We start from the raw sequence: 27,878 nt of genomic DNA, 5'->3' as shown, positions 1-27,878 counted from the left end.
CGATTGCTGTAGAGGCTGTGGCAATCACTTGATGTGCTTCCATGTGGCTCCACCCATAGAGTCAATGCCAAGGGGGAGCACACGTCTGAGGTCACTTCCTCCTAGTTGACTCGGCAGTACTTCAGCTAGGTGAGCATCCAATATTAAGACCGCGAGCTACCGGTAGCTCGCGAGCTGCAGGTTGGAGACCACTGTATTGTAAAGCAGCCAGGAACTTGGAGTTTCAGAGATTTTCTCTCACCAAAATGGAAATAAACACACACTTCTATACAAAAATACATACACATTCTACATAATAGATTTAGGTTATCCTTCTTTGCAAGCTATAAGGGTTTCTGACTGCTCCAAAGGGTTATCAATGTTCCAGAGATGATGGTAAAAGGATTATGGTACACAAAACAATTGATCTTGATGCCAAGTCAATTAAAAAGGTACATCAAAAATAAACACAATTAAAAAAAAAAACATAAAACAAAGAAAATGTAAACTACCTATTGGATCTACTTTTAAATGTCTATGGTGATATTGTGGAAATTATACATACAGTTGTCAATAACTAGAACATTATCCTTATTTAAAGTTGTGGTCCCTAAAGAAAGCGCACCAGAAAAAAAAACTCAATGGCTCTGTAGAAGTAAAATTTAAACTGAAGCTTGTTAAACACTCATATATATGTTACCAATCTAAAAATATACACATTCCAAAACAACTTCAAAATTAATACAACAGAATGTTCAATGTCATATTGCCCAAAAATTGATGTGTAATAGTCAAAAAAAAAACTCAGAGAAGTAAGCAGTAATTCGCTGGCATGGTCAGTTGAATATAGCAGCACCATATACATCTTACAACAACTTGGAAACAATGGGGGTCATTCAGACCCACTCGCGAGCGGCAGTACGCTCGCAAGTGGGTCGATGTTCCCCACTGGGGAGCTCCGTCGTGCGCATGTGTGAGACCCGGCGAGCGAAGGACTTTCCATCGCTCCAGGTCTCGCACCAAAGGGCGTGCTGTCGATGTTGATTGACAGCACGCCCCCTTTGGTGGGCGTGCCTGCCAGACGGAGGTGTTCCCATTGGAAAGCCTACCGTCTGAAGCCGGCCCCACTGACATCACTAGTGATGTCAGTGGGAGTGATTTTGGCTCCGATAGAGCCAAAATCACTCCAGGGCTTGTGGTTGAGAAACCCGACCACAGGGTTTCACTCGCAAGTCCGATGGTCGCGATGGTCAAGACCATCGCGACCATCTTGTTGGACGCTCGTATATGCTGTGGGTGGTGACCCACAGCTATACGAGCGTCCAGGAGGACGCTCCATTTTAATGGAGGAGGGCCCTGATTCAGAGCGAGCGCTCTGGTCAAAGCGTCCGGCTCTGAATCAGGGCCAATGTGTCACTCACAAGTGGGATATGTTCACTAGTGTGCAAAAGTCAGTGGGCCGAACTCAATTCAATGCGAAGCTGAATAGCCGCGGTAGAGAGTTCCCGCAGCTATTCAATATATATCGCGCTGTTTGGGCGGTTAAAGGATTTCCTCTGGCACCCCCCTTGGGATGCGAGGAGATATCCAAGAAAAGTGCCGGGCGCGCATCTGTTTGCCGGCTTAGCACGGCACTAACAGCCACAAACCCGGCACTTTAATCAGAGAAGGCTGGTTCTTGCGCCTAAACACAAAAGTTAAGTCGCAAGAACCGGCATTCTCTGACTTAACCAATTCCTGACAAGGCACAGAGCGCGTTGTATTGAATAGCTGCGGGAGCTCCCTCCAGCGGCTATTCAATATCGCATTGAATTGAATTCGGCCCTTTGCCCAAAGCTTATATAGATTTACTTATATTGCTCTATCTTAATGAATATCAACTTTAATGGATTTCTAAAATCATCATCATGATTAGAAACGAGACTTTAGGACTTTACAAATATGGTAAATTAAGTATAGTACATTTGAGGTAAACAAGCGTATTTCTGGATATTTTTGGTTATACTAAAGTACGTAATTTAGAGCTGGTAATTAATAAATCTGGTATGCATGTTGATTAATTTTAATCAATAATATTAACATCTACAATATATTTTTATTAATTTTAGATCTTACTTTTATATTTTTCTTTTTTACAGTGTTAAAATCAATAATTATATGCATAACATTTGCAAAATTAAGAAAATATGCGAATATTCACTTGAATTGCATGGCAAAATTCAAACTCTTTTGGAAGAAGGCTATACTCATCAACAAATTGCTAAAAAAAATAAATTATTAAAATTCCACGGTCAAGTGTATACATTAGCTCGATACAAAGAAACAGATACAAGTGGGTCTAAAAACGTTCTGGATGACACAAGTGTACATCAAAAAGGAAAGAAATACATTATCGTAATGAGTAAGCAAAATAGAAGACTCAGCAACTGCAATCAAAGAAGAACTCAATAAAATTAGACAAACTCCAGTATCAGTTGATACAGTAAAACTACATCTGCGTAATGTAGGTCTAAATGGTCGCATAGCTTACAGAAAGCCATTTTTGAGGTCTGTAAATAAAGTAAAAATGCCTTAAATGGGCCAAAGAGCACTGGTACTGGAAAAAAAGTATTTTGGACCAACAAGTCCAAATTTTAACTTTTCAGAACCAAAAGACATCAGTATGTTTGAAGAGTGGTCGGAGAACAGGTGTTAGATAATTGTATAAGTCATACAGTTAAACATGGTGGTGGTCATGATTTGGGGTGGTTTTGGTGGAGATTTGGTTAAAATATCATCAACTATGAATAAGAAACAATATCACAGTAGCTTCATACATCAAGCTGTACCAAGTGGAACTTGAAATATTGGAAAGGGGTTAATTATGCAACAAGGTAATGACCCCAAGTACACATCTAAATAACAGTATCAATTCTTTGAAAAGTAAAGAAAAGCAGAAAGTTCTGGCTAAAAGGAAAACCACCTTCAAAGTAAGTAATCGCAATTTTACAAATTCCACTGGCTCAAAAGGTGCCCTTTGAAGTGCCTCCCAAACTAAATTCAAGTCCCAAGGAGGAACCGGCAGGACATAATGAGGCTGTATGCGTAGAACCCTCTGCGAGAAGTTTTGAACTTCAGGAATAGCGGGCAATTTCCTTTGAAACCGGATCGACAGGGCCGAAATTTGTCCCTTAATGGAGGACAATCTAAGACCCTTAACCAAACCATCCTGCAGAAAATACAAAAGACGAAACACTGAAGCTTCACATCTGGGATGTGACTGTTCTGCAAGCCTGTATCATGGCTTTTACGACAGATTCTGAAAACCCTTTGGCCCTCAAGATGTTGGATTCAAGAACCATGCCGTCGAAGCCAAGCGAGGCAAATCAGGTTGACGGCATGCACCCTGAAGTAACAGATATGGACGCAGGGACAGACAATACGGGACGTCTGCCAACATGTTCCGAAGAATTGCCTACCAATGACTGTGCAGCCAGTCTGGAGCTCCCAGAAAGACCGGCTGTGCCACTGATTGAATCCGCTGAAGAACTCTTGGTAACATTACCAGAGGAGGAAGTTCCCTGCTGAGACGGGAAGCCATTAGATCTATGTCTGGAGACACTCATCTGGAAACTATTTCCGCAAACACTTCCTGGTGTAAATTGCCGAAATAGCTGAAACCCAACTTTCTAACTAATGAAGGATGTGAAAAACCTCCCTCATTGCTCACCAGCTGTATGTGCCACCCTGCTTGTTTATATAAGCAACTGCTATGGTACTGTCTGATTGGATTCGCACTGGTAGGCTTCTTAGATGGTATTGAGCTTGAACTAATGCATACCGACTCGCCCTTAATTCCAATATATTTAGTGTTCCTGCTAGGCTGTTTTAGCAGGGCGCCGTGCCCTGGCCTATTTCTAAGGTCAAAAAGCACCCTGCCCTTCACCCCGCTGAAACAGCCTGCGGGTGCCGTCCTCATCCGCGGGTTGTAGTGTCCCGCGAGTGGGGAAACTGCGGTGTAGCAGTCACCACCAGTAAATGTGTGCCCAGCATCCATTCACACTGACAGCAGCGCTTGGGGGCAGCCCGGGATGCCCGTAAGCGCCGGGCACTCCTCCAAGAGTGACAAAAAGGGGACGCATTTTAAAGACATGCCCCTTTTCCTTCGCCATGCATCCTTTTCAGGCACGCTCACCTTCAGCATGCGCAAATGTGCCCTTTCTCTGGCGCCGGACCTAGAGCGAACACTAATATTGAAGAAAAGAGAAGCTTACTGGACGGACCAAAGACCCTGTAGATGCATGTCTAGAACCACCACCACCCAGCCTGTTAGGCTGGCATCTGTGGTGACAATGATCCAATTTACTACTGACAACTTGCAACCCTTGTTCAGATTTGCATCCTGTAGCCACCATAGAAGTGACCGACGAGTCTGCAGAGATAATCTGAACATCTGCTGTTTAATCGAGGGTCTGACTTCACCCATCGATTAAGCAATTGGTTTTGCAGTGGGCAGGCATGGAATCTGGCGAAAGGAACAGCTTTGAATGAAGCCACCAGTTTCCCAGAAACTGCATAGCCTTGAGGACTGAGATATGAGGCATCTGTAAAATGATCCTTATTCTGGATTGAAGATCCTGAATCTTTGCCTCCAGAAGAAACACTGAGATTGGGTATCGAAGAGAAGACTCAAAACTACCATCCTCTGAAAGGGAATTATATTTGATTTGAGAAAATTGATGATCCAGCAGAATCTCTGGAGCATGCATATGGTAATCTGAAGATGTTGTTGCAATAGGGCTATTGAAGGTGCCCTTAGCAACAAATCTTCCAGATAAGCAAACACATTGACCTCCCCCCCCCCACTCCTGAGTAGGGAGATCATGTGTGCCATAACCTTTGTAAAGACTCTGGGAGCAAACCGAATGGCAGGGCCTGGCACTGAAAATGCCAGTGTCCCTCTGCAAACTGTAGAAGATGTTTATGACCCCTCCATATAGGAATATGGAGGTAGGCATCCTTGATATCTATGGAGGCAAGAAATTCCCCTTCGTTCATGGAACAAATGACTGACCTTACGAACTCCATCTTGAATTTTACTAAATTGATATAACGATTAGTGTCTATTAAAGAATCACCTATATAGGTCAGAGCCTCTGAAATTTGATCAGCTAAAGAATTCACTTCAAACAAATCCTCTGATTGAAACCCAGAAATCATCTTGGCCATCCAGGAATTGATGGCTTTTATCACAAAGGCGCTGCCCAGAGCAGGCCGCAGCGAGACTCCTGATAAAGTGAATATAGACTTAAGCACAGCTTCTTTCTTCCTAGCCATAGGATCCTTAAGTATTACAGACTGTTGTGGGAATAACAGTATTCCTGACCAACCTAGCAATAGGAGCATCCACCATGAGTGGAATTTTCCAAAGCTTGGCATACTCTTCCAAAAAAAGGATAAATATACTTAATTTTTTTTCGGAATATGACATTTGGAATCAGGTTTTAAACAGGCTTCTTTTAATATTTCTCCAAAATTTTAAAATTCTGGGAAAAAAGATATAGGTTTCTTCTTACATTTAAATAAGCGACTGAACTAGTCACTGGACTTGCTGTTTCCTATAGATGCAAAGTCTCCTGGACCGTATATGCCAGCATAGAAACCCATGAATAATAATGGGAGTCATCCTCTCTTCCCAGTCACAATCTAATTCCCCTTCTTCCTGGGAAGAGGTGGCTGAAGCCTCATCTCCGGAAAAATCTACTGAGGACTGGCTTGAACATCTCTTAGTGGCTGTGGCCCCTGCTGACATTACCATTTTATTTATGGCCGTTGCCATTTCAGCGAGACACCCATATCCTGGGCCCATCTGGGCTCTACCGAGGGATCAGACAAACTAGGAATATGAGCACAGGATATCATAGCATTTGCCAGAGTGACGTAATTCACCTATGGCCTCAGCCATAGAGCTGAGCCCAATCAGGCATCACAGACTGTTCAGCCGAACTTCCCGATACTGAATTTCCCTGTGAACAACAGCACAGAGCGACCCTGGGTCCATACAACCTTTTTGCAACTTTTTATCACATTTTGTACAAGTATAAGAAGCAGGGCCGTTAAGAGCGCTGCCGGGCCCCGGTAAAGAGGGGGCGTGGCCTAATTGCGGGAGGCGTGGCCATGCCCCCTCGAATAAAAAAGTTAAAAAAAGTAAAACATTTGTAGCGCTGTGAGCCCCTCAGCCCAGCGCAAAGCCAGGGGGGGCGCGATCAGTGTGATCGCTCCCCCCCTCAGGCATAGGAGATTGCTCGCGGTTGCTAAGCAGCAGCCAAAGCAATCTCCAACTGCATCTTAGCACATGCTGTGTGCTGGGAGATAGTGAGGAGGGAGGGGGGGCGGCGCCGGACACGGGCCCCCGCTGGGCCCCACTGGAAGCCCGGGCAAATTGTACCCGCTCCCCCCCCCCCCCCCTCAGCGCCCCTGATAAGTGACTGTTCCCTGTTTTTTGGAACAGTTGTCTGGCTTCTCCATACTAAGAGAAAAGATAACTAACCGATACAGATAGTTACCTAAATTCCTCTGGAAAAAGTGTAGCACTGTTTGAATTGAAAAAAAAAAACTAAGAAAGGGTTTTTTTTGTTGTTTTTTTTCCACCCAAAATACCAACCACTGCTTCTGAAATGACAGCAAAAGAGAGGAGGCTTAATAAGACTCCATGTCACCTATCTTTTTTAATGCAAAAAAATAAAACCAGACTCCTTGAAGTCCACATTCATTTGAACAAAACCAAAGGCAAACAGACTCTTCAGTACAAAACAATGCATGTTACTGCCTAAATTCCTAATGAATAGTGCAGTAAAGTTGCTTAAATACACATAATGTCATAAGACCTTCATACATCACCAGGTTAACTACCAAAAGTAATCATTCTAATTTAACTGCTTATCTGATAACAGACAGATATTTGCAGTGAGTCTCAGATAGGGGAATACAGCAGTGCTCAAACACTCGCCAAATAGTGTTTGGGGCGTGGACTATGAAGCACAGTGAGCCTGCTGTCTCTCAACTTGCATGGGGGTGTGACCAGCACGCTGTCAGCATCCTGCTTCAATCAGGACACCTGACGTCATCATAGGCATTCCCTAGCCACCGGCATCTGCTTCCGGAGATCCACAGCACTTGTGTACAGTGGCTCTCAGTGATGACTTCATAGGCAGTCTGCAGGTGCAGCAGAGCCGTGTCATGGGAGCGTGGCCAAAGAGCCGCCCCAAAAAGCCAGCAGCATGCTCTTGTTCTGTAATCTCTCTCGGTCCAACAGGCCTCGGGGGGCCGGCGCCGAGCTGCCACGTTAGTAACATGCCCAGTCACTCTGCTAAAGCAGCGTGCTGGGAAGCAGTAATAAAGCAACAATGTCTATGCATGAAAAAATTTATCAAGCTTACCCTTTTTGCCAGCGGCCCCCCTCAGATGTGTGTCTGGTATGGAGAGTCCCAGGGACTATTTCGTTTGGTGACTCTCCCAGGTCTTTAGAGTGGGATACAGGGTTCACACAAAACCTCTATTCCTATCCCACTCTGCTAGTGCTTGCCACCTGTTGCTAGGGACTAAGCACCCAAACCAAAAAAGGATAATAAATAAATTAAACCCAACTAAAAGAACTAGGACCTAGCTAGTGTCTTACTCCAAGTCACTAAAAAAAAAAAGACAGGTTCTAGTGGAAGGGGGGGGTTATATAGGGGGTGGGAGCCAGCCTTAGTTAGTACCCGACTTCACAGCTCACTATATATAAACCAGAGGTAATGGCATCCCCCAGATGGATGATAAAGAAAAATGAGATCTACATATGTGTCATGCAATGTTGCTGCAGTCACCCCAAACCACACCTCTCAACATGCCATTCAACTCTTCTTGCGCAGAGTGCCTTTTTCTCCTTAAAATGCATCTTAGTCGCACTGCAACCAAGACGCACCAGTAGACTGCACTGATTAATTGGATATGCGACACTTGTATATATGTGTGTGACAGAGTCTGAATCTGTATACAATGCAGTGGCCGCTGCTTTTTTCCACACCACGTTCTGTTGTGCTTTATTCAGACTCCGTCGCGCAAAGAAGTACAAGTGTCGCATATCAAATTAATCAGTGCAGTTTCCTGGTGCATTTTAGATGCATCATATTGCAACTAAGACTCATTTTTAGACAAAAAAAGAGGCTTGGCGCTAGCACCTGCACAGGACCTGGCAGCTCACTCACACCAGGGGTCTCGTGCTGCATGGCATATTGAGGCTAGATGTATGAGGACACATCTATATGAAAGTTTCAATGTACTGTTCATTTAACACAATTCCTGACATACAAGCATATGGAGAATGTGTCATATTATACAGTTTTTAATAGCACATAACAGATAAGGAATGGTAATGAAATACAGACGCTGGAAGACCAAAGACTAAACATCCCGACAGGGGCTGGCAGGTATGCCAACCCTCTACTGTCCCCCACTAACCCTCCCTTAGTGGTGCCTAACTCCTCCTTCCCACACAGTCAACCTAACCCTCCTGGGGGGGGGTTGCATTTTCCTAACCTCCCCCAGTGGTACCTAACCCTAAAACCTCCTCCCCGTAGCCTAATCCTGACCCTCCTGGGGGGGGGGGGCTAACCCTAATCTACCCCCAGTCATGCCTGACCGCCCCGGGTGTAGCATAAAGATGGATTTTTGCGTCCGCATGGGCATAACTGTGCAGGATACGTCATTGGTATAAACATGTAACTTGCCCTTTTGTTGACTTGGTGTAATGTTACTCGTGTGTGAAGGGTGACAAGCCTTTTGAACCTAGAGTGAAGAGATGTTAGGAAGTTCTGTGTCCCTGTTTCAGTTATAAATGACCCTAGAAATTACCAGCCATTTGACTAGGCTCAGGGTACAAGTTGTTAATATCTGTGGTTTCCTCACTTGAAGCAGGGATCAAAGCGTGGAGTCTGGTTATAACCCCACAGGGGGTCAGGCTTACAGGCCAAGGAGAGACAGATCGACCAGCCAGGTGTCAAATCTTTCCCCCAGCCATCTGTAAGAAGTGTCCAGTTCTGTGGACACAGAGCTAATCTCTGACCTCCAAACAGGATAGCGAGCAATGATTAATTAAATGAACTAACTCCTGCTCAACTGACCAAGAAACCCTGTGTTCAGTCTCCTAAGCAATGGAAGTGTTAAACTACCCCAAGGGAGGGGAGCGACCCATGCTGCATGGAGAAACAGGCATAAAAACTGTAACTGACTTCTGGGTCAGTGTTCACTTTTCTGAGGGGCTATCCTCAAAGGTACAGAGTGACCCAGAAGTTCGTTCTTGAGACTTCCTAGTCGCAAATCACTTAAGACAAAGGTGGGGTTTGTTTATTCCCTATTATTTTATTTCTGAAATTATAAGTAATTTGTGTGCAACCTTTTATTTAATATTATTATAATCTTGTAACTTTTTGTAACTACGCTTTGTAGGTATTCTTTGATTAAAACATTAATTCTAGTTCTGGAACTGTGTTTTTATGACCCAAGGCCTAACTAACTAACTAACTAACTAACTAGGCCCACGTTAGCTATTTTTCTAAGTGTGTATGCAGGTGAGAGCAAAAGCTCACCTTATGCAGAAGCATTAAAGTTACTTTTGCTGGTGGCAGCTTTCAGATATTTAACCACGTGTGCTGAGTTAAATTGTAAAAAGTCACGGGTGGCGATTCTCAGATTGGCGTTTCTGGAGAGATCGGCCGGAGGGTCGTGACAGGGGGGTGTTGCCTAAACCTAACCCTCATCCCCGGGGAAACTAGTATACTTACCAGAGTGTGGACGTTCAGGATTCCGGCGGTTCGGGATGCAGACGCCTGTATCCTGATTTCCTTCGGTAATATCGGCCAGCAATATAACTACATCCCACAGAAATTATATTTATTGTTGCATACTATGTTGTGGTGCAATATAAAGATGACCTAACAAAAGTACATTAGCTAGTCAATAACCATTTGATGACCACATGGAACTACAACTCCCAGCAAGAACTACCATTGACTGCTTGGAGATGCTGGTTATTTGGGAACCTGCAAGTCCCAACAATTGCTGGAATTTGTGGAACTATAAGTACAAGCATGCCCCGTCAACCAGGAAACTTTCCACAGAATTAATTTTCTGTTCACATTCAGCACTTTAACTTTCAGTGTGGCTGGAGCGCAATCCATGATCAGAACTCAACAGCATGTAGAAATTGATTGGCTGAGCTTCTCCCCATTATTTCTATAGGAAAAATATTTCATAGACTTTCTGCATATACAGATGAACTGGGATAAACTATAATTTTGCACAGTGTATATCCCCCAAAACTGCCTTGATTTATTTATTTTTAATAAACTGTAGTTTGGGGCAATTATCATTTTTTTTACTTAATTTGTAAACAAAATTTCCCATTAATATATATCCATTTAATCTGATGAAGCTAGCTGGTAACAAAAACAAAAGTAACCTTTTTAACTAACTTATTTTCCTGAGTAAACGCCGCACCCCATGAAAAGATGTGGGCACTGTAAAGACCAGACAATCCCCTTATTGCCGATCCCCATAAACACTGCAACCCCATACACGCAGCTGTGAGCAGGAACTGGACGACAGTGGAACACAAGGCACAGGTGTTTACAAGCGGGAGAAGGGGGGTGGAGCAGGAAAGTACCAGTAAAGGGCACAGGAGATTCCTGTTTTCTGCTCACATCAAAAATATTTAAACACAAAAATATTTAGCGTGGGCATAAGAGTATAGTGTAGGGGGGGCACACAAAGGATAGGGTGGTAGCAAATTTTGTGTGCTTTTGGGATAAAATACATCCTACGATCATTTCCTTATTAGATGTATCAATTTATGACATTACAAAGTGCAGCTGTCACTCTTGATGCGTTGACGCAGTATGGATTAGCTGGAAAGACATTTGTAGTTCTTACTTTAATATGGCTCATATTCTCTCTATTATACTAGGGGGGTGTCAACAGAGATGCAGAAGGAAATTTATCCATGTCTCTCTTGCGCTAAGCAACATTAAATTAAGACTGACAGTGGTCCATCGTTATTGAGAGACAGGAGACCTAGATCATGCCTATCCTCTGCAGCCAGACCCTTTGGAATAATTTTTAGTGACATTACCGGGATCACATGTCCACCTCATGCAGGAACATAGTGTCGGTGTTTTACCAATTTTTTTAACCAGGAAAAGCCAACATTTCCCAAATGCAATGCTGGTACTAGATGCAGTTAGTGGCGGGATGTTTATAAAAACAAACAAATGCAGTAAATGAAACCATTAATGTAAATATAAAAATGTAAGCATTATTGTAATACGAATATAATTAATCTTCTATTGAAAAACAGGTGTCCATCGCCGAGTGCTCATATTGGCCCAAATTAACATCTGAGATTGATGGAACAACCACCATACAAACACTTTGCAATCCTTATAAGTATTGGAACACTTCAAACCAAATCCTGCAAACAAAATATTTTATTCACAATAAAACCACCTGCAGTAGACAGTCACCAGAAATCAGCTCTATTTGGGCAACATGGTTGGTGTCCTGGTTAGCATGACTTGGGTTCCATTCTCACAACGGCACTATATTGAGATGTATATGCTCACCGTGCTTGTATGGGCTTCCTCCGCCCATCAGTGGGTTAATTGGCTCTCAACAAACAATTAATGCTAGTGTGTGTACATGTTGTAGGGAATATATACTGTAAGCTCCACTGGGGCATGGATGGATGTAAAATGACTGAATAATCTCTGGAAGTGCAGTGGAATGTGTGTGCTATATAAATAACTGGTAACAAATAAATAAAATATACAATGATGATAATAATACAACCTTACCTGCAAATCTGTCTTCAGCCATTTGGAATCAAACCTTGTTTGTGCAGCTAGGGTGAACATTTCTGAAGACATCTTGCTTGCAGTAGCCTTCCTAGGAAAGAAACCCAATTTCAAGTAATTTCCACTAATTCGGAAATATATTCAAGGACAATGATATTGAAAGGTATATTTCTAGTACCAAAAAAAAAAGACAAAAAAAAACTTAAGTCAAAGTGATGGATACAACAAGACGACTTGAAAGATGAAAAGAATACAGTAGCATATACAAGAACACAGTAAATCAGAAAATGGTCAATTGGAAAGTAAATTAGACTCATTTCTTGCATATTGTAAAAAATAAATGTTGCCCTGAACAGGAATAGTGTCATTATCTGCCCAAGAATAGTAAAAAAATCAGGTTATTAAAACTGAAGCCAACCAAGATATATTTATTCTTAATTTTTCCACCTATAAAAATGAGGTCTACTACCAAAATACTGGTAAACTGTACTCAGAGGGCACTACACTACAATAACACTTATCTATGGTTCCCATTTGTAGTGTTCTACATAGAAATTTTTTACAGCAGGGTGGCATCAAAAAGTAGCCGGGTGGGGGCCTTCGCAATTATGCGCGCCGGGAAAAGGGGTATCTCCCTTACCAATCCAGCCCGACAGGTCTCAGGCTGCTCCCCCACTGGCTCTCAGTCAAAGGTGCCCATTATGCAGTGCCCTCTGTATCTGTGCCCTTTATACAGTTCCCACTGTAGTTTAGCTTCGCCCTTATGCAGTGCCCCCAGGCTGAAGTAGTGCCCCCAGACTGGTCCCTTATGTAGTGCCCCCAGGCTTAAATAGTGTCCCTTATGCAATGCCCCCAGGCTGGCCCCTTATGCACTGCCCCCAGTAGCAGCCACCCTATACAGTGTCCCCAGTAGCAGCCCACCTACACAGTGCCCCCATTGGGCAGCACAGATGGTGTAATGCTTAGCGTTACTGCCTCACAGCAATGAGGTCATGGGTTCAATTCCCTGGCCCTAACTGTATGGAGTTTGTATATTCTCCCTGTGCTTGCGTGTGTTTCCTCCGGGTACTCCGGTTTCCTCCCACACTCCAAAAATATACTGGTAGGTTAATTGGTCTCCCCCCTTCCCCCCCCCCCCCCCCCCCCCCCCCCCAAGAAAAAAAATTAACCCTAGAGTGTGTGTGTGTGTGTGTGTGTGAGCGCGAGCATGTGGTAGGGAATATAGATTGTAAGCTCCACTGGGGCAGGGACTGATGTGAAAGGCCAAATATTCTCTCTGTAAAGCACTGCAGAATATGTGTGCGCTATATAAATAACTGGTGATAAATAAATAAATAAATAAATAAGCAGCCTCCTATACAGTGCCCCCAGCAGCTGGCCCCTTTATACAGTGCCCCCAGCAGCAGCCCCCCTATACAGTGCCCCCAGTAGCAGCCCCCTTTACACAGTGCCCCCAGTAGCAGGCGCCTTTAAACAGTGCCCCCAGTAGCAGGCGCCTTTACACAGTGCCCCCAGTAGCAGCCTCCTTATACAGTAACGCATACTTACAAAACAAAAAATAGACAACTTACCTGCCCGGCCCGCTCTGCACCATGGTAGAGACGTCATGACGTCTCTCCCATCAAACGCTGCGGGGGGGGGAGCCTGAATGGGAGCTCATGAGTGAGCTCTAGCCATCTCCCTCCGTGGCCTGAGCAGCCAATCAGTCTGTATGACTCTCATTGGCTGGCTGCGCTGCTATGACAAACACACAGTTGCCACTGGCTGCTGTGTTTGTTTCTGTGTAGGGCAGACCGCTACTCACTGCGGTCAGCCCTACACTTGTGGGGCCCTCGGATTTGCAACGTCACCAGCCCCACACGTCAGGAATGGGCAGTGTTAGGTATGCGCCACACATATGGTTTTGATTTAGGGATAAAAGAGGATCTGGTCAATAGACAATGAAAAGGTCAACAGTGTCTAGGTAGAAACCAACGGTTAGACAAGCAATAGGTCGATAAGTACAAAAGGTTAACATGATAAAAAGGTCACACAAGTCGACATGGTTGAAGATCGACAGGTACAAAAGGTAGACAAGAATGGAAAACAGTTTGTTTGTTTTTTAGGGTTAGGCACTTATCGGAGGGTTAGGGTTAGGATCTAGAAGGGACAGTTGCTGGGTACACACTATACATTGTAAATGAATTTGACGATAACAACCAATTGTTACGAAAAATTTGTTAAGTCGTCCATGTACGGACAATGTCACTGACGATGTGTCGTCAGTGACTTTGTCCGTCGGACCTACATGTAGGTCCGACAGGCAATATCGCCAGCAGGAGCCATACTGCCGAATGCAGCATGGCCCCCACTGTCGCTGCCGGCATCGGCAAGTTTATATGCACTTGCTGATGCCGGCACTTAACCAGGTCCAGTCTCGAGAGAGGTCAGTACACACTAGACATAGTCAGTGTGTACCCTGCTTTAGGGCTAGGCACTTACCCCAACAGTTGGGGTTAGCACTAAGAGGGATGGTAAGGCACTTACAGAAGAGTTAGGCACTAGGAGGGACACTAAAAAAAAAAATCATGTCGACCATTTTTGTGTCGACCATCCAAACGTCGACCTTTTCTACAATTCGATCTTCATCCATGTCGACCTTTTGACCAGGTCAACTTTTTGTACCTGTCTACCTATTGTCTGTCTACCAGTTGGTGTCAATCTTTTGACGGTCTATCTAAATAGTGTGGATCTTTTAATCCACACCCCTAGAAAAGCTCAAATTTTGTTTCAGGTGACCACAAAATTTTATTCCACATTTTAGCTAGATAAACTTCAAAAGTGCTTAGTTTTTTCCTTCAGTAATGGCTTCTTTCTAGCCACAATACTGGCCAGTTGTATACAGATCTTTTCATATGGTTAACTGGTGCACCTTCACTCCAGTCTCAGCCACTAAACTTTGAAGCTCCGTCAAAGTGATTGTTGGTCTTGTTTATGCAGCGCCTGGGTGGTATGATGCAGCAGTGCTCACTGTAATATCAAGGCCCTTTGATATTATTTTGCAGTCTTTTCTCACCTTGTCCAGGTCTATAACTTTATCAATACATTTCTTAGAAAGCTCTTGGTCATTATCACAGCTTCCTTCAGATTCACAGTATGGCCAATGCACATTTTGAATAAGAGGATATTTTACCCATAAAAGTTGGCCTTATAAAATGAATTCACACACACTACAGTAAGTAGCGGGAACTGCAGCTGGAAGCATACATAAAAGTACCGGAGACAGCCTTTTACCACACAAATGAGGGACTATCCATTCATAAACCCTGCTGTGAGCATGAGTCACTAGTGTCAAGCCTGAGTGACTATACCCAACCAAGTTTATCTGCTCTATCATGGGATAAGAGTAATGGTGCATACACACGGTCAGATTTTTCTTCAGATCTGAACGATAACGATTTAAAAAATCATTCAATCGTTCATATCTGAAGGAAAATCTGACATATCTGACATGCCTGAACGATGAACGATGCTCGTTCCCGATGGTCAGATAACGATATCTGACATCTGATGTGTTTGCAGTCAGACTTGGACGATTCCATTCATTTAATGCAGTCAAAAATCGTTCAAAACTTTGGTAAAATCGTTCACCTGACAAATCTGACCGTGTGTATGCTCCATAACACACATTGCCAACTTCAGTGGGAATTACCTGATCTTGAACCAGTATGGGGAGCAAAAGATCTATTCTGAAGGGAACTATCCCACATCCCTCTGGTACATCACTGCAGACATCCTTAAAAGAGTGTCAACTTATTTGGTCTATTTTGAAAGCATTATTATAGTCACTGCACTTATCGCTAAAGCAACACTGAGGCTAAAGGTGATTTTAGTATTTTTTTTGTGATGTGCACAGTAATCTATTTTATTTAGTTCTTATGTGGCAGTTTTTTTAAATGTTGTAATTTACTTTAATACCTGACTCCTAGATAATATTATTCTTTATATACATAATTTTGTATTACTGCAGCGCAGTCTCAATATTTTCTTTTCAGTCTATTCATTCATTTGAAAGCCATACACAATTATATTCTTTATAGAGCCAGCTGCTTGTATATTTTCACCTTTCACATCTAAATCCCAGGTCCGATGCGGGTTATTGAACACCGGGCCTGATTCAGTACGTAATGCAGCTGCGATTTCGTACGGAACGCCGCTGCAAAAATATGCTAATGCTTGCCAAAGCTCAGTCGGCATAAAGATGCCCACTTCTGCCTTCTCACATCCATCCAATGTCGCTCTTAGGCATAAATATTGGTACCATCGAGGACTAGCGCAGCATTTACAGTTGTCTGACCTGCCACAGGCACTGCAAGTCTCCTCGTACACAGAGGGCTCCCATGCTGTGTATGCAATCGCAGTGGTTAATCTATGTACGCCTAGGAAACGGCATTCAAATGTATATGCACGTCTGCGTTTTCCGACCACTCCCCCGTAACCACCCCCAAACGCTGTCAGACTGTCACTCACCCTGCGATGGGTACCTCTGTGCGTCCATAATCACATTGCGATCTTTGCGCACGCAGTGCGGCTTATACGCATGCACGATGGCAAAGCATCGCTCGATCTGCGACCGTAGTTGCACTTGCGATCGGTACTGACAGTGTGTCAGTAGAAAGAAGTTTTTTTATTACAGGCTCACAAAGATGAATCATGAAAAGTGGGTGGTCACTGCTCATCGCATTGCATTAATCATGGCTGGTGAGTTATTGCTGTGTAGCCCAGAGTTCCTGTGCAAATTTCTGCTGTTTTCTGACAACCTTTAAGTTATTGACCACTTGTTGCTGTGAGCACTTAACCCCCCCGGGCACTCAGGATTATGGCAATGTTGCTGTTTACTGAAGTATCCTTCACAGTGTCTGATCTGCTTCTTGATCTCATCATCCCCCTTATGGCAAGGAGTTCCCTCACCTCTGCATCCCATCAGTTTGCCATGCTGCCTGCGCTTAGGCTTGTAGGTGACATCTCAAAGCGCGCCTGAACCACCATTCAGCTCCTCTACCGCACCTTTCAGACCGTAGCGTACTCTGGACCTCATTCAGAGCCGGACGCTATTTGCGCTCGCTCGTTCAGGAAAAAGGGGTGGCTATTCAAATGAACCATTCGCTCTTTGCGGTCTGTTCACGCCTCTAAGTCTGAACGAGCGAACAAAACATGCGGTAATTTTTTTGAAAACTAGGCCCCCTGGCCGCTCGCATCCTACGTCATGTCCGCTATCTATTAGATTAATCGAGAACATCGACCAGCGTATGAACTGCTCGCTATTCTTGTGGTTGGTTTTTCCTACTGCAATCTTGCGAACAGTTCTGACTATAAAATAACCCAGTGACATGGTCAATGACACTGCTGTATTAATTATGCACACCCTTAAAACGCCCGTTTTGACCTTTAAGCACGCCTGCGTTCGGATCACCACTCCCCGTTTTCAAGCACCTTCCCCCGTTACCACCCACATACACCTCCTCCTGTCACTCAAAATAGCAGGCATTCGCTATTTAGTGAACAAACGATTTTCGGACACACTGACTGGTTCACGCATGCGAATTACGATCCGTACGCATGCGCAGTTGTGCAAACATCGCTCGGAACGAACCAGCGGCCGCTTACGAGCGGCTCTGATTCAGGCCCTCAGGTCAGTCCCGGGAATAACAATGGTCGAGGACCCGGGACACACAATCTGGTTGACACCAAGCTAGGGCCCAGGTTGCCCCATCAATAATATCCCAGGTCAGCGACTCAGTGTGAAAGGGGTATAAGTAATTCATTATATTCACAGCTTTGTTTTTTTTAGTGCCATTGGTTCTGGCATAATTAAAACTAGTGTCAAAGTTTATAGTTGCTGTTTGTGCTTTTAGTGCATAATGCACATGACCATGGCTAGTGGCATGATTTGTGTAGGCACAACTTCTGATATTTTTAGTTAACTACTGCTGGCTGAAGTGGCTGGGGACATAGCTTATGGTATAAGTAATGTCTGAGGGCACAGCCACTAAAGTTAGTGGTCACAGAAAAATATGCTGGAGGGGACTCCAAAACTAACAGCATGCCTAAGGGCCATATTCATTTAGAGGCGAAAAGCCTTTTTTTTTTGAGAAAATTTTGTCTAAAAAAAAAAATCACCAAAATCAATTCCAGGACAATTTCGCCTAAGCGGAAACTCGATGCACTGAATTCTCCAAAAAAGATTCTCCAATCAATAGCAGGTGAAAAGTAGTGCAAAATCTTTCTTTTGGGGTGCAAACGTGGGGAAATTACTCAGAACCCTTGGAACAGACCCCCAAAAGACAAATCTGCAAAAAAAAAAAACCTAAGAGCACCCCAAATAAGACATGTAATTTTTAGGGTAAAAATGCAAAGAGTGGGGGGACAAGCATAAAAACTAGCGAAATAGGCTTCTTGGGGGGCTGCAAGGATGGGTCAGGTGTTTCTGGGATTGCAGCTGCATGCAGCAGGTGGATTTTTCACGGTTTTTAAAAGTTTACTTTAGAGACATTACAATATGCATGCTTGCACCCATTTTCAAGTACCCCAAATTTGACTGGACTACTTATTTTCACCAAAAAATACTGCTTTATGCTATTCTTCACCACTATTACAAAGATGCTAATAGCAAGCAATTTACACAACTTAAGTAGGCAAAATAGTTTTATTAGGGCTATTAGTACACATCTATATTGATTTCCTGTGCTAGTGCATCTTTTTCTGGGGTACAGACTGATTTCCACAATTCTTTCAGTACTTTTCATCTGTTCCGTATTCGCCTAATTCCGTTTTCGCCTGTTTTCCAATTGAATTAGGCGAAAAGTGGGGACGCACATGGAATGATTTCGCCTCTAAAACAGCGAATGAGGCGAAAAGTCGGACAGGAGAAAATATTCCAACTTTTCATATCTAATTGAATACCTCTCTAAGGCCCTATATGGTTGCAAACCAGTTTTGGTCCTCGGCCCGCAGTTTTTTTCTTTTTTTCCTGTTTTTTCTGTACACCATTTCCATTAAAGAACTAGCAAATCACCTTTTTGAACCACACTTGTTCCTCCCAACTGGTCCCTTCTCCTATTATAGCAGGGATCCCCCTAGCCTTTGTTTTCATGTCTATTTTGTACAGTCAGGTGCATAAATATTGTGACATTGACAGAATTTTCATATTTTGGCCTCTATTCACCACCACAATGGCTTTGAAAAGAAACAAACAAGATGTGCTTTAACTGCAGACTTTCAGATTTAATTTAAGGGTAATTACATCCAAATCAGGTGAACGGTGTAGGAATTACAACGGTTTCTATATGTGCCTCCCACTTTTTAAGGGGCCAAAAGTAATGGGACTATCAACTCAAAAGCTATTTCATGGACAGGTGTGGGATATTCCATCGTTATTTCATTATCAATTAAGCAGGTAAAAGGTCTGGAGTTGATTCTAGGTGTGACATTTGCATTTGGAAGCAGTTGCTGTCGACTCTCAATATGAGATCCAAAGAGCTGTCACTATCAGTGAAACAAGCCATCATTAGGATGAAAAATCAAAACAAACCCATCAGAGAGATAGCAAAAACATTAGGTGTGGCCAAATCAACTGTTTGGAACATTCTTAAAAAGAAAGAACGCACCGGAGAGCTCAGCAACACCAAAAGACCCGGAAGACCACGGAAAACAACTGTGGTGGATGACAGAAGAATTATTCCCTGGTGAAGAAAAACCCCTTCACAACAGTTGGCCAAATCAAGAACACTCTCCAGGAGGTAGGTGTATATGTGTCAAAGTCAACAATCAAGAGAAGACTTCACAAGAGTCAATATAGAGGGTTCACCACAAGATGTAAACCATTGGTGAGTCTCAAAAACAGGAAGACCAGATTAGAGTTTGCCAAACAACATCTAAAAAAGCCATTACAGTTCTGGAACAACATCCTATGGACAGATGAGACAAAGATCAACTTGTACCAGAGTAATGGGAAGAGAAGAGTATGGAGAAGGAAAGGAACTGCTCATGATCCAAAACATACCACCTCATCAGTGAAGCATGGTGGTGGTAGTGTCATGGTGTGGGCATGTATGGCTGCCAATGGAACTTGTTCCCTTGTATTTATGATGATGTGACTGCTGACAAAAGCAGCAGAATGAATTCTGAAGTGTTTTGGGCAATATGATATGCTCATATTCAGTCAAATGCTTCAGAATTCATTGGACGGCGCTTCAAAGTGCAGATGGACAATGACCCGAAGCATACTGCAAAAGCAACCAAAGTTTTTTAAGGCTAAAAAGTGGAATGTTATGCAACGGCCAAGTCAATCCCCTGACCTGAATCCGATTGAGCATGCATTTCACTTGATGAAAACAAAACTGAAGGGAAAATGCCCCAAGAACAAGCAGGAACTGAAGACATTTGCAGTAGAGGCCTGGCAGAGCATCACCAGGGATGAAACCCAGCGTCTGGTGTCTATTCCATACTTCAGGCTGTAATTGCCTGCAAAGGATTTGCAACAAAGTATTAAAAAGTGAAAGTTAGATTTAGGATTGTTTAGTTTGTCCCATTACTTTTGGCCCCTTAAAAAGTGGGAAGCACATATATAAACCGTTGTAATTCCTACACCGTTCACCCGATTTGGATGTAATTACCCTCAAATTAAATCTGAAAGTCTGCAGTTAAAGCACATCTTGTTTGTTTAATTTCAAAGCCATTGTGGTGGTGAATAGAGGCCAAAATATGAAAATTCTGTCAATGTCCCAATATTTATGCACCTGACTGTATATGCTGTATTTTACCCATTGTTCAGAACTGCAGAAACACTTTTATTGCAGATAATTTAATTATCAAAACATGTAACAAGCAGAATCTTATAATTTAACTTTTTGCACCAGTATAGCGGATTAGCACTGCTAATCAACTTTCAAATCCTTCAGTTAAAAGCCGATTTGTTTATCACTGTGATTATGTGCCGTGATCTAATTTTCAACTTAGACAGAGTCTGTTTCTATTGTGCTACCAACTAAAAGTCCAATTTGTTTTGTTTTTCTGACCACACATTAAAGCTACACATCCACTAGCAGATGGGTACACGACAGTACGATTAAGACATCGTAGTCGTGCCGTCGTGCCCCATCCCCTGCAGAGCCTACACTGAACAATTATACCACTTTTACACCAGAGCTAAAACCCGGGTTTTTGAAGGGTTAACCCGGGCAGCTCCCTGGTGTAAAAGGGGAGAGAGTTGGATCGCCGGGTCGAGGGACCCGGCAATCCAACCCAGGTAACTAGCAGGGTTTAACACGGGCGTAGCCCGTGAAACCCTGCTGTGAGAACAGCGCACTCCGGGTCACGATGACCTGGAGTGCGCTGCTAGCCGGCCGATTGGTCCGGTTTCAGTGGCGCTTGGAGATGACATCATCTCCAAGCAACCACTTTCACTCCGCAAACCCGACTGCGGTGTGAGCGGCGCTGACTCGGGAATATCCCGAGTCGGCAAAATTCCGGGTCTGATCCGGATAGGAACTTTGTTCCAACTCCGGGTCAGACCCGGAATTTAGGTGGAAAAGGGGTATTAGTCGTTCAGTGTAGGCACCCTCAGTCATCCCCGGACATGGTCAATCTGTCGTTTTCGGCAGATTGACCAGCATGTTCGGGCGATGATCGATGCCGGCAACAACCAATGTGAACGTGCATCGCTGGTCGTTGCCGACATTTTGCTGCCCGATCAGTGCGCGATTAATGGACGACTGAACGATAACATTATCATTCAGTCGGTCATTAATATCGCGTAAGGGATACCCACCTTTAGTCATCAAATAATGGAGAAATTCATTGGAGTATATTTCAACAGTGATCAAAGTTTCCCAATCACATATGTACAATAAAAACAAACACCACAGGAACACTGAAACATAGACCAAATATAAGCAAAACATTGTGGCTTGCAATTAGTCCTCTTGCTAGCACCCCCACTCTGCCACCATTTAAAGCTGAACTAAATGGATTTGCAGATACTCTATTAATGAACTACTGTAGCAAAGCCCAGGAACTATGGCTGTGTTTAGTTCCTGCAAGGAGCAGCACCTTAGTACCACACTATAGTCCTGGGCAGGTGCTTTTTAGCCTAGATATCACGCAGAGTACCATTCTAGTTAGACATAGCAAGGGGAGGCAGTTGACATCACGGCTGTCAGGATGCAGGCGCTCAGAATGCCCGTGCCAAAATCCAGACGCCGGCTTCGGGATTGTAAGTATTGGGATTAGGCACTAGGGGGAGGGTTAGATTTGGGCGCTGGGGGGGAGGGTTAGGATACTTGCCTAACCGATTGGTGTCAGTATCCTAACCCTGTCGGGATACCGGCTTCAGATTCTGATCGCTGAAAAACTTGAGCGCCGTCATCCCATACCCAACCCATAACAAGCTTCCCATCATGGTACAGTATGCTTTTAAAACTTGCCTATAATAATCACTTATTTGCCTTGTCAATGTTCCTGTAAAGGTTGTTATATAGGCCAGAGAATAATATGTGATAGTAGGAACTGCATGTAATATAAATCTGTACATAGAAAGATAGCTGGTAGCTGTATATATGTGCATGTGATAGGACAAATTACATGTACAACGTCTGCTGAGCTGTATTCCTTATGGGAATACAGTGTTCCATACACGGGCCACAAATAAGATGTACACAGGGATATGTGGATGGCACAGATGTACAGAAAGATGTAGTGGTATGATGGTAGAGGTGACGGCCAGGAGAGCTATAGGAAGAACACAGCTACACTGAGATCATGGCTGTCACATCTACTTACAAACACGTCCCCCTACAGGCGTTTGGCACCTCCCCTCTTACCTGCTGGGCTTTGTCCCGGTACCCTGAGTGGGGGTGACACCCCCAATGGACCGCGCGCACACACCCTGCCCCAGCAGCAGGTACCCTGCTCACCCGTCAGGATCAAACGGCCTCTGTAAGCTACACAGGAAGAAAACGACCCAACCAGCAGCAGGACAGCCAATCAGCGATTAGAATACATCCAGAGTCGCGAATTAGGATGCCGGAGGGGCGGGATATCCTTCCAGATCTGCAGAGAGGGGCCGGTCCCGGGAATGTGAGGGGCAGTGAGTGACGCCTCTGCCAGGCTGCTCTCACGTGACGTGTTGCCAGGCTGTGCAAAACACATAGCGTGCAAGTAGTGTGTGTGTATAAATACATGTATGTGTGTATATGAGCATGTTTATGTGTACTAATATATATGTATGTGTCTGTGAATATGTACAGTATATGTGTATATAAATATATAAAACTACGTGTGTATAGGAGTATATATGTGTGTGTCTGTGAATGTATGTACAGTATGTGTGTATATAAATATATAAAACTATATACGTGTGTATAGGAGTATATATGTGTGTGTCTGTTGGAAGGAGTGCGCTCTTTCGCTGCCTCTCTCCAGCACTATCCAGGTAAGAGAGATCCGGCGATTATTAGGACCCGCTGGAACTCAGCTAAGAGAAGTCTGAGCTCTGACATGCGCTACTGCGCATGAACGGTGTCTCCGCATGTCCTTACTCCCCACCGTCCATAAGGACAGGTCGAACGAGGAGACTCTCACCACCAAAGAGTCCTACTGTATGCAGGCAAGTACACTATACCACCACTGTTGTACACTAGACTTCCAGCGCAACTATCTGCCAATGTCACAGTCGCGATGACGTCCGGGGCACTATAACACCCAGCAATATCCTGAGCTCCGGGCTGCACCAAACAGCGTATTACATCTACAACTGTTAAACCTGTGTATTTCCCTGTGTCACATGCTACCTGTTGTTCTTCCTGATATATAATAAATCTAAGAACTGGTTAAGCATACAACGTACTGACTAAAGGTGCCTACACATTTGGCGATGTGCTGCCGATCCGACGATGTGTACGATTTCCCTTGAAACTTCCCCGGCAGTCCTGCTCATGATTTGGTACACGATTTGGTGTATGAACAAACGATACATCGTGTATCCTTTCTTTTTGTTCAGTGCATCGTATCCCTGATTGTCAGATCTGCCCTACAGCACGGCAGATCTGAAGATGCGATGTGCGACCAGCAGGGACGCGCATCAGCATTGTGATCATGAGTGGGAACTCACGATTAGGACATAGTTTTACACGATCTGTCGTTCCAATGCGTCAGAATCGGCCAGATCGGGTAACATATCGCCATGTGTGTAGGCACCTTAAGGGCCTGATTCACAGATGGACGTATTGCAGAGCCGCACACAAGCGGCTATGTAATTCCGTCTCTCTAAAATGCAAATGCAGCAGGAGGTGTCAGACACCACCTTGCTGCATTCGCGATCCTAGCACTGCGACTTAAGTCGCAGCCTGGGATCAGCATGGCGACCATTATGACTGATGGTTGCTCCTCAGTCTGGCCAGGTCCTAGTGCCTGCTTCGGCCAGGGCACCACGGCTCCAGTCATCCAACAGCAGCCGGGCACTAGGTCCCGGCATGACCACCAACATGCGCCTTCTGTGCATGCGCGGATCACCCACCATGTCTCTCTCCACGCCACACCCAGGAGCAGGAAGAGGAGCATGCACGTTGAAGAGAAGGCAAGTCAGAGGGTGCTAGGGAAGGTTTTTTGCTGGAGTGACGGGGCTGAAGAGAAAGGGGGCTGGTGTGTGGTGTGGCAGAGGGGTGGTGAAATGGGGCTGGTGTGGCAGAGGGGTGGTGTGACGGGGCTTGGGTGACAGAGGAGTGGTGTTGCTGAGAAACCACCATATAGGTAAGGTGTATTTTTATTGCATACACACAAAACTGGATTTTTTTTAGTGGAATTGGAATATATATCTAGCCCACCATGCCCCAATTTGATAATGCTTCTAATGTTTAGTTTTGTTTCCCTTTAATTTAACCCCACATGCTAGACACACCTCCTCCCTGGCACACTTGGGGGGGGGGCGTATCATGCATGTGCTCCGGGCACCCTGACCACACGCTACACCTCTGGTTCCACCCGGAAACTTGGGGCGACGCACCCCGGTTTCCGGGAACAGTGACCAGTCATGCCCCCAATCCGCCCCCCAAATGCTGCAGCATGTCAATCATGCTGCAGCTTGGGGGGAATCTGCGAGCGATATCACAGGACCCGTTCTGCACATGCACAGAACGGATCCTGCACATGCATAGACTCAGAAGCATCTTAGATGTACGCTAAACATCAGGATAGCGTACATCTCTGAATCAGATCCTAAACTGCCACCAGCACCGATGGTTCCATCAGTGATTACCTGATGGTGCAAAATATTGGCTCCCTGCCATCGATGGCACACAATCGGCCATTGGCAGTTAACCATCGAAGATTATTAACTATCGATGGTCATCCCTAGGGTCATCTACTGCGTTATATATTTGATCCACATCACTCACCTTCTGGCCAGTTAAATTACACTCTGGTGTATAAATTTATCTGGAGAACTACTGCTCCCAGCAAATTACACTTGTGCATCATTTTGACAGTTTACACAATCACCTGCCATCACCACCATTTCCACTATTAGGTTATGGGCTCAGTAACGATGTGCTAGCAGTTACCATCTTCCCTAGATTAATCTCTCTAGTCACCAGGCTAACGCAAGTGGGAATTGTTCCAAAGCTGTCACGGTGCACTAATACCCCTGCTGAAAGTCCAGATTACCCTGGTGTGGTATACGCTGGTACCAAGTTCAACAAAGTCACAGACAACACAGAACAAGAGGATCTAAGTGAGTATGGATGGAATGGGTATGAAATACTGCCGGCCGCAGGGCCGGCGGTTCGATTCCCGTCAGCGGCAGCCCGACATCAGCAGAGTTCCGAGTAGCGGAAGCCCAACAGCGCTGGAAATCCCGATCGTGGATAGGTGAGTATCTACTAACCTAACCCCCCTAACCCTCCTTAGGGGTGCCTAACCGTAACTTCCCCCCCAAGTGCCTAACCCTAATCCCCCCTCTAAGTGCCTAACCCTAACCACCCCCTTCCCCGCTGCCTAAACCTGTCCCCCGGGGGGGGTGCCTAACCCTTAGTCCCCCCCGGGAGTGCCTAACCCTCCCTCCCCCTAGCCTAACCCTCCCGGGGGGTGCCTAACCCTAAGTCCCCCCCGGGAGCCCTAAACCTAACCCTCCCCCCCGCGGCTGTCCGCTCGCGGCGCCCGGCATCACTACGATCAGGATGCCGGTCTCCCGGCGTCGGGGAAATGCGGGCGTCTACATCTAGACGCCCGGCATTTCACCCTTGCCGGGATATGACAGTCGGGAAGCCGGCTGCCGGTATTTAGGCAGTCGGCTTCCCGATTGCTTCCCGTATGGACAGACCCTTATTCCTCTGTATGATAGAAATGTACCACCCACAGCTTATGCGAGCGTCCATGATGATGGTCGCGATGGTCAAAGACCATCGCAACCATCGGGCTTGCGACGAGACCCTGCGGTAGGGTCTCACTTCAGCAAGCCCAGGAGTGATTTTGGCTCTATCAGAGCCAAAATCACTCCCACTGACATCATTACTGATGTCAGTGGGGCCGGACTCAGACGGTAGGCGTTCCCATGGGAACGCCACCGTCTGGCAGCCACGCCCCCGGCACGCCCACCAAAGGGGTCGTGCTGTCACTCACCATTGACAGCACGCCCCCTTCGGTGCGAGACCCCGAGCGATGTATTTCTCATCAGCGGCCGCACTGCTTGTGCGCAAGCCCCGGAGCTACCAACGGGGTGGCTGTCAATGTTGATCGACGGCTCGCCCGTTTAGTAGGCAGGGAGGGGAGGTGGTTTCACAAACGGAGGCGTTCCTTAAAGAACGCATGCCGTTTTGTGGGCGGCCGCACTGACATCAGCAGTGATGTTGGTGGTGAGCTTCCTGCTCGATCAGAGCAGGAAGCTCCATGGGGCTTGTGGTTGCCGAGACCCAACCTTAGGGTCTCGTCGCAAGCCCCGATGGTCTTGACCATCGCGACCATCAACCTGGTCGGTCGCTAAAGCTGTGGGTGGTAACCTACAGCTTAGCTAGCGACCAGGAGGCCGCACTTCAAAGCACAAGCGGCCGCCCACATTCAGAGCGACCGCTTGCATTTTGCGAGCGCCTCTAAATGAGGGCCAGAGTCCAGTTTGCAAAGGGTCAGTGCGTTGTGTACAACCAAAGAGGTACTGTCAGCTACGTGGTACCAACAACTGTATACCCTTGACACTGTGGTGTCCTGTGCAATGGTCGCTGAGGAATCTACCCACTCAATGGAACTGTGGTACAGGTGGTTGGGAAATTTAGGCTGTGACAGAGAACAGAAGTTTCAGAGTGGTATGGTGACTGCGATGTCAAAGGACAATCCTAGAAGACCAACATGTGAGAGCTGTGTTAAAGACAAGCAAACACTTTCCACCTTTCCTAAAGTCGCATACAGAGCACAAGTGACATTGGAATTAATACATACTGACGTGTGTGGACTAATGGAGGTTGAATCAATGAGTGGCAGGCTTTACTTCATGACATTCATCAACAATGCTACAAGCATGACACATGCTTATTTCTTGAAGAGCGAAAATAGTTACAAGTAGGATCAAAGTGTACAGGAATCTCGTTGAAAACCAAAGAGAAGCAGAAAGTTCTAAGATCTGATAATGGTAAAGAATATGAGAATAAGGAACTAGCCAAGTACGTAAGACAAAATGGCGTCCAACATCAGCTATTTCCTATACACCAGAACAAAATAGAATCAGTGAAAAAGCTAACAAAACAATAGTTGAGAGAACCAGAGCTATGCTGGGTGATTCAAATCTCGATAATAACTTTTGAGCTGAAGTAGTAAGAATAGCTGGTTACCTGAAAAATCCATAATCTACAGTGGCAGTCAAGGAGATGACACCGTTGGAAGTGTGAAAAGGTTAAAAAAAATATTTTGGCCATCTGTGTGTGTTTGGAAGTAGAGCGTACGCTCATGTACTGTACCCAAGGAAAGAAGACACAAACTTGATACCAAGGCCATCAAATGCATCATGCT

At 45.0% G+C, this 27,878-nt stretch overlaps 1 protein-coding gene across 5 annotated transcripts in view; it reads right to left on the bottom strand.

Moving 5' to 3' along the window:
• The window catches only part of HERC2 (HECT and RLD domain containing E3 ubiquitin protein ligase 2), a 268,507-nt gene extending 245,678 nt beyond the window's left edge, over window positions 1-22,829 (bottom strand). For all 5 annotated transcript variants that reach the window (XM_088454087.1, XM_088454088.1, XM_088454089.1 and 2 more), the window contains exons 1-2: window positions 22,709-22,829; window positions 11,850-11,940 (exon numbers count right to left, since the gene is read on the bottom strand). In XM_088454087.1, coding sequence (XP_088310213.1) covers window positions 11,850-11,921 — 72 coding nt within the window. In that variant the 5' untranslated portion in view covers window positions 11,922-11,940; window positions 22,709-22,829. The remainder of the gene's footprint in view (window positions 1-11,849; window positions 11,941-22,708) is intronic.
• Window positions 22,830-27,878: the final 5,049 nt, after the last annotated feature.

Source organism: Taudactylus pleione, unplaced genomic scaffold (genome assembly GCF_031769625.1).
Source record: "Taudactylus pleione unplaced genomic scaffold, aTauple2 ptg000609l, whole genome shotgun sequence".
Lineage (NCBI taxonomy): Eukaryota > Metazoa > Chordata > Amphibia > Anura > Myobatrachidae > Taudactylus > Taudactylus pleione.
This window is presented reverse-complemented; position numbering and strand designations above follow the sequence as displayed.